The sequence below is a fragment of the Mizuhopecten yessoensis genome, unplaced genomic scaffold (genome assembly GCF_002113885.1).
Source record: "Mizuhopecten yessoensis strain PY_sf001 unplaced genomic scaffold, ASM211388v2 scaffold4449, whole genome shotgun sequence".
In the NCBI taxonomy this organism is placed as follows: domain Eukaryota; kingdom Metazoa; phylum Mollusca; class Bivalvia; order Pectinida; family Pectinidae; genus Mizuhopecten; species Mizuhopecten yessoensis.
In genome coordinates this window covers 123,511-140,200 of record NW_018405552.1, presented here as the reverse complement: position 1 = coordinate 140,200, position 16,690 = coordinate 123,511, and the positions used below count along the sequence as shown (strand labels likewise).

Below are 16,690 nucleotides of genomic sequence, written 5' to 3'. Positions count from 1 at the left end.
ATCATATTCCATGTAAGATACTCGCGATAAACTTTGTTTAAAGTTGACTTCTGGTCCGTCTTCCGTCCAGTAGATCATACTAAAATATTCTTAAGTCATGCTATTCAAATATTGAATCAGTGACAGTTGTAAAAAATATAGATTACAGCATTAATGTGTTGATATATAATTAACTGCCACACTCGGCTTAGTCCTGGGGGTAGGATTTGCACAAACAAAAACATGACAAGGCCATAAAAACAAATTTTATAGTTCTTCATTACCAATAATGCCCCTTTAGATTCTTTCAAAGATTCATGAAAGACTGGCTCCGAATATTCATACAAAACTTATCTTTTGGTGGCCGCCGATGACCTCTAACCTTGACTGATATCAGGTTAACAACTGTTGTACAGACAGATGTCATCTACAAAACATCTATACATATAGTGGTATATAGTTAAAAAATCATAAGTGATACTTAGAATGCATGATTACATGTGTTACATGTATATTTTATATGACACAATTGAGCACAATATCAGTAAGTATCTAATCTCTATATACAATAGTGTAAATTCCAACACCAATTACACATTAGCTTTATTTCCTTTAAAAATTGTTACCTTTATCACATAAATAACAACACAGTACACACACAAATGTTACCATTATTAGTTTTGTGTCATTCCACTTCTCATGGTAGCTCATTAGCCTCAATCGCTACTGCAGATCTTTGAATGGCAGCAAAATCATTGGCTGAGAAAATAGGGACAATACAATGTACCTCCAGTAATGTTAACTGTTTAAAACATCACATGATGAGGCCCAGAGGGCCTGTAGTGCTAAACTTGACTGTTACCTTGTGTCACGTGTAAGCTGAACATTCGTGTTTGTACATTAGATGAGTTTAACCACTTTAATGCTTCTGTGAACTATAAGCTGGTTTATTTGTGAAAAAATAATACATGTAGCTTTTAAATTCTCCCAAGCAAAATACCAAACACACCTTTGAAATTTTTAAGATGATGCTAAAATATCTTGCCCTTTTGACCTTAAAATAGTCAAAGGTCATCTTTTATAAGTTCAAAATTCATTAGTAGCTATTGGCCAAACATCATGACCAAAATCTCTCTGGAAATTGATAAGGATTTTTTTTTTTTTTTTTTTAACCCATTATTAGGTTTTATTGACCTTTGTACCTGGCCAGCTATCAAAGTTGATCACAGTGTAAGATATTTTTTTTTTTCCACTTGCTAACTTTAAGCATATTACAATGTCCAATATAAAGTATCGTGGACCTCACAATTTTTTTCCATGAGGTAATTTAAGTTTTTGAGAAAGTTGACCCCTCTGATCTAGAAAGTTAGTAAACATCAGCTAACTGAAGCATTTCACCTATAACAGTCTATGTTGACCTTTGACCAAGTTCATGTTCAACTTCAAAACAATATGTTAGAAATATGTGAATGCCTGGCGTCATTCATTGCATAGCAAAAGGTCATGGCTTACATGTATAGACCGGTGACCTTGGAATTAGGTTAAGGTCACCTTTTTGAGGTAACTTTAGTATTCCATCCCAAGAAGCTACTAGCCAGATATCATTATCCTTGGTCTTTCAGTTCTTCAGAAGCTGTTCCATGAAAAAGGTGACAGGTGACTGAGTGCCGCACCACACTATTCCACAGGCACAAGGTAAGATTGAGAGGTTTAGTTAATTTTGTGGAGAATGAACAGCAGTCTCTGTCAATCCTGGGAAAAAGTAGAACTGGTGTCGGAGGGTACTGTTGAATTCAGAAACTGCCACTGCAATTTTTTTTTCTGAATCAAGGGCTCTTCCCTCAGACACTAGCTTGTTGACCTGTCATGTAAGTCACTAAACATCAGTATTGTAGCCAAAATCTACTTGAAAGGTTATGAGAAATTGTGTCAATTTAATGCATAAACATTTCAACAGATAATCTAGATCACAGACAATTATACCACGACAACAATCAAAAAGAGCGGGAAATAGTGTATTATATTCTTAATTTGGGAAGGGATTCCCCTATTCATAACAATAGTATGTCGTCACTTAAACAATACAATGACGTCAAGTCAACCCTAAATTTAGCCTGTAACGTTAACACTACGATATGTATATGATACAATACAGGTGAACAGGGTAAGAGAAACACTACAGGTGAACAGGGTAAGAGAAAAAGAATCATTCACCCCCTTGAGGGTGAGATAGGGGAATCTCAACACTCGAGGATTCTTAAGTTGCAAAACACTCGGCTAAGCCTCGTGTTTGGTAACTTAAGAATCCCCCCCCCCCCCCTCGGGTTGAGATTCCCCTATCTCACTCCTAAGGGGGTGATAGATTCTATTAATCTCACTTGGGAGTTCCATATGATATGCATATGAAGTTCTAAATAAAAGAAAAACCTCTGTATACTTACAAGTGTCAACATATGGAGAAGTTCGGCTTGACAAGCATAGTTTCTGAAGACAAACACTAGTGCCTGAATGAACCAAGATCCATACCTCATGTTACGGAAGGAAACGTAATCTAAAAATATGAACACAGAAAACACATTTTACTACTTCAGATTTCTTAAGATAAATAAGATTAGTGTGTTTATGTATTGTATAGGCTTTATTTAGCTTTAAGGGCCCTTCTTTCTTATTTATAATCATTTGAAGTTTTCACTAACCACTGGTTAAAAGTAACCAATATTTGATCAACTGGGCTAATTTCTCAGTTACTTGTAAACAAAAACTTACCCTGTGTTGTGGCGTTAGCTACAAACATGTCAGCATCTGACGGTGCTTTCTCAACCTTACTGTCTGGCTGGTCCAAAGTCTCAGGTTCAGGCACATTGAGATTTAAGGCTCCAAAAGATTGCTTTGCATCTGCCACACTGTCGGCCGAATTGGCTCCACTGTCATATGTGTCTGTAAGGAAGTCATGTTATGGGTAGTATAACTTTTCCGACCTGGTTTTAGAATCTTTGTCCAGCAGTACCACTCCCACTTGTGTATGCATGCAGTTATAATCCACACACAAAAGGTAGCCAACAGTATCTCATTGCTATTTGACCCATGACATCAGTGATCCTGACCTTACATTTTAATATCAATGCATTATATTGCTGGCAAAATAATAGTGTTTATAACATTAATCAATTTAAAGTACTTTCAGAAATACACAATATGTACCACTAGTTGTGCAAATATAGGTTTGATATCAAAAAAAGTATAACAAACTCTGGTACATGTCCTAACAAGAGGCCCAGAGGGCCTGTATCGCTCGCCTGGAAATATTAGCAAAATTGAAGTTAGAATAGCATAATGTTACTGGAAGTGTACATGTACTACATGGTTAGTCAGGGGTTATATTTATATGCAATTGGACAAAATCTTGTCATTTCTAAAATAAAAGGAGGATTTCGAAGAATTTGCAATGTTTCCCCTATTGGGCCCCGTCCCTCTGTCCCCAGGGGGGTCAGACCCATCATTGATACAAAATTAATCACCCAAGGATGCTTAAGACCAAATATGGACATAATCCTGTCATTCCTACAGAAGAAGGATTTTGAAGGATTTGCAATGTTTCCCCTATTGGGTCCCCCTCCTCAGGCCCCAGGAGGTCCAAACCCACCATTTATACAAAATTGATTTCCCTTCCCCATAGGATGCTACTGTTTAAATTTGGTCAAAATAACTTCATCCCAACGGAAGAAGGAAATTAAAACAATTCCTCTATATCCCTTATTGGGCCATGCCTCTCTGCCCCTAGGGGGATCAGACCCACCGTTTATACAAAATTGGTTCCCCTTCACCCAAGGATGCTTCATACCTAACATTCCTACAGAAGAAGGATTTTGAAGAATTTGCTTAGTTTCCCCCATTGGGCCTCGCTCCTCAGCCCCTAAAAGGGGGGGGGGGGGGGCACACTCACTGTTTATACAAATTTGAGTCCTCTTGGCCCAAGGATGCTCCAGACTAAATAAAGATAAAATCCCTTAATCCCTATGGTAGGAGAAGGATTTTGAAGGTTTAACCTCTATTCCAATATTGGGCCCCACCCCTCTGCCCCCAGGGGAGCCACACCCACCGATTATACAAAATGGAGTCCCCTTGGCCCAAGGATGCTCAAAATTAAGTTATAATAAAATCCCTTAATCACTATGGTAGGAGAAGGATTTCGAAGGTTTTACCTCTATTTCCCTTATTGGACCCCGGCCTTTTCCCCAAGGGAGGCGCATCCACCGACAATACAGTCCCCTTGGCCTAAGGATGCTCCAGACCAAATTTAGTCAAAATTTACTTGGCCGTTCAGGACAAGTAGTATTTTAAAGGAAAGGTTGACGGAAGGAAAGACGACGGACAACGGACGCTGCGGTATGGCATAGCTCACCATGGTCCTTTGGACCAGGTGAGCTAAAACAGAACAGAGACCTGTAACTTTATTTTCAGGGGACTAAATTCCCTATATCTTTATGTGACATTTCATGTCTCAAGATTCATTAGTAAAGGATGTTTGTTATAATGATCGTTAGCTTAAATAACAATGAAATTATAATTAAATATACCAACTCTGGTATCAAAATTGAATCAATAACAATAACAAGCATGTTTGTTATTAAACCTGTCTTAGGGTACTGTAAGTTGTTTACCTCCACGACAAGCCTGGATGAAGATCAGTTTCGGTTTGTTTGTCATGCTGCTAAAGTTCCGGTTATTGAAGCTGCTTTTTACTTCAGCAGTTGGAAGGACTTTTCCATCTATTCCATAGATCCCATCGGATGAACCATGGCTCAGGAAAACCAGGATAAAGCAGTCGGCAGTCTTGTGAAATGGACGATCTTTCTCCTCCTTAATGTCCTCCCTCATTTGCTAAAAAAGTAATGTTGGGAATCAGAAGGGGATCCTAATTCATAATCCTAAGACTTTATATAAAAGAGTATCAATAAATATCTAACTTGAGACATCTTTTTGAAAATTTTGCAAAGTCGATATATACTGTTGGATTCTAATTTAGATGTTTTAAGAAATCTTCTAGGTGACAATTAATTCTTGATTAAGATCTGTATATTTTCTATATGAGTTTGAAACACTAAATAACATTTATGATCTCATATTTGTTTTCAGTCAATAAAATCAAATATCCATATTTAGGTAAATAAAGAAAACAAAATCTTTGTTTTAGAATTCATATTAACGAACGCATCGCTTTTGCTATATTTTTTTCCAGATTGCTTATATTACTGTTTTGAAAATAATAAAACAATTGTAGCATTTAACTTGGGTCAATACCTGGATTTATCGACCCAAGAAAAGATATATTGACCTCGGACTACGTCCTCGGTCAATATATCTTTCCTCGGGTCGATTAATCCAGTCATCAACCTCAGCCAAAGGCTATAATTGAACTCTATGTAATACTGATATATTATAGACATTTAGGTCTAAGTTATATTGATATCTTAGAGACAATAAGGTCTATGTTATATTGACATTTTATAGACAATAAGGTCTATGTTATATTGATATTTTATAACAGTTAGGTCTATGAAATATTAATATTTTATAATAGACAATTAAGTATATGTTATATTGATATTTTATAACAGTTAGGTCTATGAAATATTGATATCTTATAGACATTAAGGTCTATGTTATATTGATATCTTATAGACAGTAAGGTCTATGTTATATTGATATTTTATAGACAGTTAGGTCTATGTAATATTGATATTTTATAGACAGTAAGGTCTATGTTATATTGATATCTTATAGACAGTAAGGTCTATGTTATATTGATATTTTATATACAATTAGGTCTATGTTATATTGATATCTTATTGACAGTAAGGTCTATGTAATATTGATATTTTATAGACAGTAAGGTCTATGTTATATTGACATTTTATAGACAATTAGGTCTATGTTATATTGATATCTTATTGAAAGTAAGGTCTATGTAATATTGATATTTTATAGACAGTTAGGTCTATGTAATATTGATATTTTATAGACAATTATTGATATCTTATTGACAGTAAGGTCTATGTTATATTGATATTTTATAGACAGTTAGGTCTATGTTATATTGATATTTTATAGACAATTATTGATATCTTATTGCCAGTAAGGTCTATGTTATATTGACATTTTATAGACAATTAGGTCTATGTTATATTGATATCTTATTGACAGTAAGGTCTATGTAATATTGATATTTTATAGACAGTAAGGTCTATGTTATATTGATATTTTATAGACAATTAGGTCTATGTTATATTGATATCTTATTGACAGTTAGGTCTATGTTATATTGACATTTTATAGACAGTAAGGTCTATGTTATATTGATATTTTATAGACAATTAGGTCTATGTTTTATTGATATTTTATAGACAGTTAGGTCTATGTAATATTGATATTTTATAGACAGTTAGGTCTATGTTATATTGATATCTTATTGACAGTAAGGTCTATGTAATATTGATATCTTATAGACAGTAAGGTCTATGTTATATTGATATTTTATAGACAGTTATTATTAGGTCTATGTAATATTGATATTGTATAGAAAATTAGGTCTATGTTATGTTGATATCTTATAGACAAGTGGGTATATGTTATGTTGATATCTTATAAACAATTAAGTATATATAATATTGAAATCTCATTTTCCATAGATCAGGCCTTGACCAAGAAAGTTTCACTTGCATGTTAAGTATTTGATGAAGTTAAATTAAGAAATAAAATATTGAAGTAAAAGAACGAAAGGAATTTCACAGAATAATAGAATCTCTCATCCCATTTGGGGAATTTAAACCCAAGAGGAAAGATTCCTAAGTTGCCAAACACTCAGCTTGGCCTCATGTTTGGCAACTTAGGAATCTTTTCCCTGAGATTTGAGATTTCCAATTTAACTTAATGGGGTTGAATGATTCTTTTTCTCCTACCCTGTTCACCCATTGCGTATCATATCCATATTGCAATATGTTAAATGTAAAATGCATTGTTGATGTTACGTTGATGGATCGTTGACATGAGGTCATTGTATTATTGACGTGAAGTCCTACAATTGTTATGAATAGGGGAATCCCCCCCCCCCCCGACCTACAGTATTTGTCATGGTGATTGTTTATGGATAAACTGATAAGTTTTAACGACAAGCTGCAATGTTTATTTTTTTGTGAGCCCTTTTCATTTTCAAAAAGTATTCTAAAATATTTTTTTAGAATGTGAAACGAAACCAAAATCAAACAAAGTACTTAATACTGTTAGGATTTTTTTTATCTTATTGATTGAAATTGCATGTAAAACAGATTTTTTTTTAAATTTCAGTGTCATAGAGTGTCATGTGCTACAGAGGGCCGGGATACTTCACACTTCTGTGGTCTAGATAACAATGATAGTATCTTATAAACTACCAATTAAATATGACCAAAAAAATCCATCACAGACTAACCAATACACGTATCGTCTTCTCCAAATATAATACAGAAACTGTGAACTCATAAAGATATACCCCCACTGCTTCAATTTCATTACTATTTAAATGTTGCTTGCAGGGGTAAACTACCCCAATCACAGATCCTTCCTTCATTGACATCTACATATGATGTTCTTTTCCTGTACAAAAAATTCCAACAAACTGTTAAGGAGGTTTCAAGGGACAAACTACAGGAAAAAAAGGTTGAATCACAAATTCATTTCTTCATACACATCTTCATATGATGTACTTTGATTGTGCCAAGTGCAAAAATCTAACAAACTATTAAGGCGGAGTTGCGTTTTCAAGGTTTCTCGAGCAGAAAGTCTCAAGGGCCGTAACTAACTGAAAAGTAGTCAAATTGCAAATTCTTTTATTCATGCACAACTCCAAATGGTTTACTTTCACTGTGCTAAATTACAAAAAAAAATCAACTTAAAGCTTTACACTTATAAGGTTCAAGGACGGACGGACGGACGGACGGACAAATGGAAGTGATTCCTACATACTCCCTGTTACAAAAAAAAATTTGAAGGGAGTATGAAAAAAAGGCATAACTCTAATCAAAGTATTGAGAGCGGAAAATCAATTGCAATCACACAATTAAGTAAGGCACTGTTAAAAATACTATGTTTGTTTACTCATTCACCCCTACATATTTAAACTGGACCTCCACAATATTTGATTTAGTAAGGTTCAAATGTGACTTTTAAGGGTGAATGGGTTAAATACTGGTCAAGCAGATTTTAAGGAAATATATACTGTACATCAAACAAGAGGCACAATGGGCCTGCATCGCTAACCTGGTATTTATCTCAAACTTGTATCCTTAAAAGTGATCTGAAATAAAGCTACAGGCAAAATATCAGTATTTGTGACTATAAGTCATTCAAAAGAACCTGTTTAAAGATTTAAAAACATTTGACCCTAGGCCTTATGGGTATTCAGAAGTCCTTTGAAGATTTTGAACATATTTGATCCCTGTGACCTTGAATAAAGGTCAAGGTCATTCATTTCTAGAAACTTTGTAGCCCTTCATCCCAGCATGTTACAGGCTAAATAGCATCATCCTTCACCTTTTGGTTATTCAGAGGTTGTTTTTAAGATTTTAAATTATTTGACCCCTGTGACCTTGAATATACGTCAAGCCCATGATCCAAGCATGCTAATGGTCAAACATCAACGTTCTGGACCTCATGGTTATTTATAAGAGGCTGTTTAAAGATTTTAAACATATTTAACCCCCCTGTGACCTTGAATTTAATTAAAGGTCATTAATTTTAAAAAACTTGGTAGCCCTAGGGCCTTCATCCAAGCATGCTACTGGCTATATATCATCACCCTTCGCCTTTTGGTTAATCAGTAGAAGTTGTTTAAAGATTTTGAACATATTTGATCCATGTGATCTTGAATAAAGGTCAAGGTCATTTATTAGAACAATCTTAGTAGCCCTTCATCCCATCATGTTACAGCCCAAATGTCATCATCCTGCGTCTTTTGGATATTCAGAAGAAATCATTTAATGGTTTCAAATGTATTTGACCCCTGTAACCTTGAATACAAGTCAAGGTCATTCATTTGAACAAACTTAGTAGCCCCTCATCCTAGTATGCTACTGGCCAGATATCAATATTATTGAACTCATGGTTATTCAAATAAAGTCTTTTAGATATTTGTAACATATTTGACCTGTAACCTTGAATATAATTCAAGATCATTCCTTTGAATAAAATTGGTAGCCCTTTACCCCACCATGCTACTGACAAAATGTCATAATCCTAGTCCTTTTTGTTTTTTCAGAAGAATTTGTTTATTTTTTTTTTAACCAATTAGCCCCTGTGACCTTAAATATGAGTGAAGGTCATTCATTTGAACAAACTTAGTAACCCTTCTTCCAAGCATGCTACTGGCCAAATATCATCACCCTGGACATTTTGGCTATTAAAAAGAAGTTGTTTAAAGGTTTTAACATATTTGACCCTGGTGACCTTGAATATGGGTGAAGGTAATTTATTTGAACAAACTTGGTAGCCCTTCATCCCAGTTTGCTACTGGCCAAATAACATCACCATGGGCATTCTGGTTATTCAGAAGTTGTTTAAAGTTTTTAACATATTTGACCCCTGTGACCTTGAATATGGGTGAAGGTAATTTATTTGAACAAACTTGGTAGCCCTTCATCCCAGTTTGCTTCTGGTCAAATATCATTCCCCTAGGCCTATTTGTTATTGAGAAAAAGTTGCTTGAAGTAAAATCTTGATGCCAGACGAACGGATGCTGCACCAGGGCATAATCTCACTGGACCCTTCGGATCAGGTGAGCTAAAAGGGGCATTATAATGTAACTCCTAAAATTATGATCAATGTTAAAATAAAATCACAAGTTCATAACTATTTAATGTACTGATTACCTTTATTAGCTCTCTGTAATATTGGACAGCTCAGAAGATAATAAGCATTGCTTCAGTCATAATTCTGTTTACAGACTCTGTGATTGCAGTATTTCTCCCTTCCATTACATTAACAATGCTTACATCTTGCATACCTTTCATCTGTGTAGCAACATTATCAACCAGTTGAAGATTGCTATTCATGAACCCTGGACGTGGTTTCATTGGTCAATCTTCTAATTCTGACCTCAAGTAACAATGCTTTGCGACATCATCTGCCATTTTGACGTCATAGTTCATAGCACTGTTACCTGATCATCAACAAGAATAAGGTATTCCTAAGACAAACCTAAGGTTTTCTAGGTATAATATCTGAACCATGTGGAAGAAAAAGGCCCCTAAACTTATTATGGTTGATACTCATGTTTACCTAACTCTCGTTAGATAATTTTCAAACGTAAAAGACAATCGGTAAACCATGTGTCTTTATACGATTTGAAAATTAACTAACTCAGGTAAGATAAAAATGTCAACCAACCATCACTGGTTAGGGAACCTCTATATCTCTAATGAACTCTAACTTTATATTTAACTTACATTAAGTTTTCTATCTTTTTTCACCTCTACATCAAAATGTAACTGTTCAAACAATCTTCGCAGACTCTCTTCATCCTTGATCGTTCCTTCTCTTTTTTGTAGTTTAGTCTTCCATTCTCCATCGATCTTCTCTTTGTAATCAACTATTACAAAGTTGTTGAACAATAAGACACGTCCGCGAGGTTTACCCATCATTTTATAGCACTGGAAGAAAACATTCATCACAAAATCAATGGCATAATTCAATCTGCCAACAACTCCAAGAATAGACCCTCTTAAACATAACTACAATTTATTCTAATACTTAAGAATGACTTTTATACAAGTACATTGTATAACAATTTTATAATTTAGATTAAAATCTTCAATGCATTTTTTAAAATGGTTCATCATCTGCCTTATTTTAGGATGGTCATAAGCATGACCTGCACATACAGTTATGGCAGTTCAAGAGTTAAATACGATGTCGCCTGACAACCGAGATCCTTTGGTGTGCAATTTTGCCAGACTTGAGTGACTACATGGCGACTGTACAAGTGTGGTAATTGAAATGTTTACATTGCCTGAATTACTGATTACCAGTAATTTTCAAAGTTTATAGTGTGCAAGGTGCAAATTATGACAAAGTTATTTCCGAATTCTAGTCATCTTGAATTCTTTATAATTCTGTCTAATTTTAGATACAACAAGCTTATTTTTTTTAGCTTTATTTCAATTCATTTAACACAGCTACTACTGTACCCATGGCGTACCGTGTCACTGTTCCACAAGACTTTAGCTGCATCACCACACTCTTTTACTACAAAATCTGTCACGCAATCTTGTTCAGTTGGCCATCCTGCAACAAAGTTATAAATAATTAACTAAAAGGAATGGCCATCCTGCAACAAAATTATAAAGAATTAACTAAAATTCATGGATATCCTGCAACAAAGCTATAAATAATTAACTAAAATGAATGGCCATCCTGCAACAAAGTTATAAATAATTAACAAAAATTCATGGCAATCCTGCAACAAAATTATAAATAATTAACTAAAACTCATGGCCATCCTGCAACAAAATTATAAATAATTAACTAAAATTCATGGCCATCCTGCAACAAAGTTATAAATAATTAACTAAAATTTGTGGATATCCGGCAACAAAGCTATAAATAATTAACTAAAAGGAATGGCCATCCTGCAACAAAGTTATAAATAATTAACAAAAATTCATGGCCATCCTGCAACAAAATTATAAATAATTAACTAAAATTCATGGCCATCCTGCAAAGAACAAAGTCATAAATAATTAACTAAAATTCATGGCCATCCTGCAACAAAATTATAAATAATTAACTAAAATTCATGGCCATCCTGCAACAAAGTCATAAATAATTAACTAAAATTCATAACTCAGGGAATGAGAATAAGAAAGGGAGAGATTGTATTAATCTTACTTGTAGGGAGGGCAATCACAGGCGGCGGGAATTGATGATTTTCTTCCGAGGGAGAAACCATTCCTTTCTGACTGGATGTCATCACTTCTCTGTACTTCTGTCCAGCTCCCGGACTTATCTGCTCAGCACTAAATTCATTATCTGTTCGAACAAGGGCTTTGAGGAATTCTTCAAACGCTTTCGGTCCTCTTCTTGGAATTATATCTAATAGCTTTCTATTTCTATCATCATTTGTACGCTCAGCCTGCAAGTTTAAATGTTCAGATTATAGCTATATTTCAGATCTATCAGCTGGTAAGATTATGTAAAGATTAGAATAAACATATTTCCACCTATTTATTGTCTATTATTTGCAAATTTCAATATGTTTAGAAATATGTGCATACTACTTTGTTTTATTTACATAGTTGACATACTGCAGGAAACCTGGTGTGTTAGTTTCGCTGAATACGGCAGGATTCCCACAGAATGTTGATTATACGCTGAGTTACATACTACACAAAATAAGTATATTATACATTACGTTACATTAACTTGTGTACCTAACCAGAAAATTAATATGAATTTATGTTTGTATAGGACTATATAAAGAATCTTGACTGTTGATTTTTTTAATTAAGTAATTAAGATTTGGCAGAATTACACCAAAAACTGTGGGAAACGTTCCAACAATCTCATACATATTATGAAAACAAATCAATGATTTCTTTCATCATAGTCTCAAAACATTAACTGAGAAAATGAGGGGGGTTTTAAGACATCGATTCTCTGACAGATTAATAAAATCAATGACCAGTAACTGAGAAAGATCAGATTATCTATGTCCAATCATAGTCAGGTTTTTTCCCCAATATTTTTATTACCTCTTCCATTTTGATATTCTACTTTCCAAGTTCATTTGTGCCGTTTTTTTCTGAATTTACTCCAAAATGAATACCTAGTACTTTAGTGATTTCACAGGCCCAATATGTATATCTTCATGTTGATCATCCATCACTATCCCATTGTCTCGTAACTTTATTCCTTGTGACTTTTCTCTATTAAGTATCAGACATGATACTTTATGCTTTGTGATTGTTTAATTTTAATGCCCTTTAATTTTGTCTTATATATTTTTGCAGCTGTTATTTCTATAGTTACATGTATTACAAAGAGGAGTGCTGATATTGGACAGCCTTGCCTTATTCACGTGTAACATTTACCCGTTCAGATAACAATGCATTATTTGAGACTAAGCAACTAATTTGATTGTATGAAGGTATTCATAAACCCGTCCTTAAATCCAAAATGTTTTCATAAACCTGTCCTTATATCTAAAATGTTTTCATAAACCCATCCTTAAATCCAAAATGCTAAGTGTAGTAAACATAAATTCCCATTCTATGGAGTCAAAGGCCTAAGCATAGGCGATAAAAAGTATAGCCCCAGTCATTTGAAATTTATTAGTATAATCAATAATGTCATGGATTAAACGAATGTTATATCTAATATATTCCTTCCCATAACAAAGCCATTTTGATCAGTGCTAATTATTTTTGCAAGTATAGGTTTAATCATCTCAGCCGAACAGTGAGCTAATATTTTATAATCAACATTTATTGGCCACCAGTTATTTAGGTCGCAGTGATAAAAAAAATATACATCTATAAGTGATAAAATTCCAATTTAGTGTGATTCAGATAATCTTTTATGTTTATATACCCCTCATTTAAAAAATAAGCAAGTAATTTTTCAAGATGTTGCCAGAATATTCTGTAAAATTCATCATATTTTCAATATTTCTGGAGAAAACACTGATCATTCATCACACTCACAGCAAACCTGCAACAACATGTTTCACCACAGTTTACTATGATACATAATTTGAAGCTAGAGAAAACCTTATTCAACATTTTATGCCTATCGAAGTGTGAGTACTTCCTATTGGTAAGCCTTTAGGAAAGCTCCCTGATGTACGCTCTGACAAATACTGGTCGACAGATTGGATGTATTCTTAGCAGTTAACTCCTTCAACTCTGAAATTTCATAATGAACTATTCCAACCTTTGAATTGGAAGAGTTCAAATGCATCTTCAGGGATGAATGAGCTAATAATATACAAACCTCAATGTCTTGTTTCATTCCGTCTGTAATTATACGCTCTTCCATAAGTTTGTCTACCACGCTCATGGGTTTATAGATGTTTTTCACCAGGTAACTTCTATTTGACGTCAGTTTCCTTTTGTCTGTTTCATCCATTTCAAAAGTCTGTGTTTTTATGCAGCTCAAAAATCCGTTTTATTTTTCACTGACACTTTCCTTGTTAAACATGTACATGTATATATTTGTCACGCATGACATTAAAGGCTTGCACCTGGAAAAAATAAAAATAAAATTTCAAGACATTATTTAACAGTTTTCAAAATAATACCCCACTGCACTACAATAAAATCAGAAGAAATTAAGATGAGAGCGAAAAGTGTTCACAAAACATGAAAGAGCTGATTTTATTTGATATACATGTACATTGTATTACAGTTATTTTTTGTGAGATATTAATTTTTCATCCGCAAATTTTGTCACATTTTCCCAATTGAAAAGGCACATGTATGTTACTTTGAAAACAGGACCGTTCATATTGACCCTGTGGCATCCCATGTTGATAATATACTGCTATGTATTATTTTTTGTACAACCAAATATCAGCACATGTTCTAACAGATAAGTGCATTAATTTGTCTTAAGCTAATTGACCATATGCTTCAACTAATTAGCCATATTGAGAATGAAATTTAACATTTATTGTACAAAGTCCATAATTGATAGTGGAATTTATCAACATTTGAATGAACAATATGCTGTAGAGTAAATTTAATATAAAAAAATGTGGGAGCAAAAGATTTACAAGATGTTATGTATAATCAGATTGGAGGCGACCTCTTTTATAAATTACAATTGAAGCGATCCCTGCATACTGATTCGATCATTATATTTGTATATGAAGTCAAAAGACAGGCAGCAGTTGAACGGCCTAGTGTCTACCTTGCTGCTTCAAGCCCTGAGTTCTACAGAAACAGTACTAGAATCTAGTTCTATACGATGTAAAAAGATGGTCATCGGGCTCTGTCAAGGTATGATATGCTGAACTGAACTGTATGGCATTTTGTCAGAATTATATATCAACGAAACAAATATTTCAGCACTTTTGCAGAAATACATACCAAAATTACGAGGACGCAAACCTCGATCGGATGAATGAGATCAGCACCTTGTTATAATGTTGCCCTCACTATCTCATCATGCAGGTGCAGACTTAGGAGTTCCGGTATCAAAGTGAAAGTAGTGTATGACGTCATGCATCTTTGTGTACACCACGAGTTAATTCCCCTCACTTAGTGACTGAAATATCAATCGGGAACCGTCGGCACTTTCCGTAAACGAGTATTTTCTCGTTTACGGAAAGTGCCGACGGTTCCCGATTGACTGACATACATGCATGTATCAATTAATTATTCTATTCGCCCATGCTCCATTAACAAAAAAGCATGTCGCATGATCCTTTCACCTTCTATACTATAGCCTATACGTCAAAACTGTAGTTTATTAATAGGTTTTCCAAAAACAAAAACAAAAAATTTAGTGAAAATTTAACGTACGGTAAATTTTCAAAAAGGTGTGCAAGAACATGCCAATATATATACTCGAATTATCGTTGTCGAGTCACTTACTCCGATGCCAAAAGCTTTGTTATTTTTCAGTATAGTTAAAATTCATTTGTTTTCTTCATAGTTTAAAAGTTTACTTGTGTCTTAACAAAACGTGATTAATTCAATATCAATAATTTAAGCTAAATTATGATTTTTTGACGATTAATTACTGTTGATGCTTTTCCAGATACCTTACCTCTATTTCTCCTATTGGGCCCGCCCTTCTGCCCCCTGGGAGACCACACCCACTGCTTATAAAAACAAATGAGTCCCCTTGGCCCAAGGATTCTCAAGACTAAATTAGGATAAAATCCCTAAATCCCTATGGTAGAAAAAGGATTTTAAAGGTTTTACCTCTATTTCCCCTATTGGCCCCCGCCTCTCTAGATCTGACTCCAGGGGGAATTAGACAAATCGTTTATACAAAATTGGTTCCCCTTCACCCAAGGATGGTTCATACCAAATTTGGACAAAAGCCTGTCATTCCTACAGAAGAAGAAGGTTTTTGAAGAATTTGCTGTTTCCCCTATTTGGCCCCTCCCTTCTGCCCCCAGGGGGAGGGGGGGGGCACACTCGCTTTTTATACGAAATTGAGTCCCTTTTGCCCAAGGATGCTCCAGACTAAATAAGGATAAAATCCCTTAATCCCTACGGTAGAAGAAGGATTTTTAAGGTTTTACTTCTATTTTCCCTGTTAGGCCCGCCCCTCAGGTCCAAGGGGGGCCACACCCACTGTTTCTACAAAATTGGTTCCCCTTTACCAATGATATGGACCAAATCCTTTCATTCATACAGGAAAAGAAGGATTTTAAAGAATTTGTTATTATTCCCCTATTGGGCCCGCCCCTCAGCCCCCAGGAGGGCAAGACCCACCGTTTATTCAAAATTGGTTCCCCTTCACCCAATAGTGCTTCCGACCAAATATGGAAAAATCCTTTTATTCCTACAGAATAAGAGGGATTTTAAAGTCCTTCGGACCAGGTGAGCTAAAAATACTGTAGATTGCATATCCGCAAATACTCCTTTGGACTCAGAATTATGGCAAGCCAACTTAACATTTATTCAAGGAGCAATGTCGATCCTGTATTTCATCAAATTGTATAAGA

The 16,690-nt window shown here is 34.5% G+C and overlaps 1 protein-coding gene across 1 annotated transcript; it reads right to left on the bottom strand.

The window, feature by feature from the left end:
* Nucleotides 1-1,130: 1,130 nt before the first annotated feature.
* LOC110449061 (caspase-2-like) lies at nt 1,131-15,214 on the bottom strand. Its single transcript, XM_021495645.1, has 9 exons — nt 15,099-15,214; nt 14,002-14,251; nt 11,899-12,142; nt 11,210-11,295; nt 10,458-10,661; nt 4,641-4,860; nt 2,746-2,916; nt 2,421-2,530; nt 1,131-1,840 (listed from the first exon to the last, which is right to left on the bottom strand). The coding sequence occupies exons 2-9, from the start codon at nt 14,134-14,136 to the stop codon at nt 1,694-1,696; spliced, it is 1,317 nt and encodes a 438-aa protein (XP_021351320.1). The 5' UTR covers nt 14,137-14,251; nt 15,099-15,214; the 3' UTR covers nt 1,131-1,693.
* Between the last annotated feature and the right edge of the window lie 1,476 nt (nt 15,215-16,690).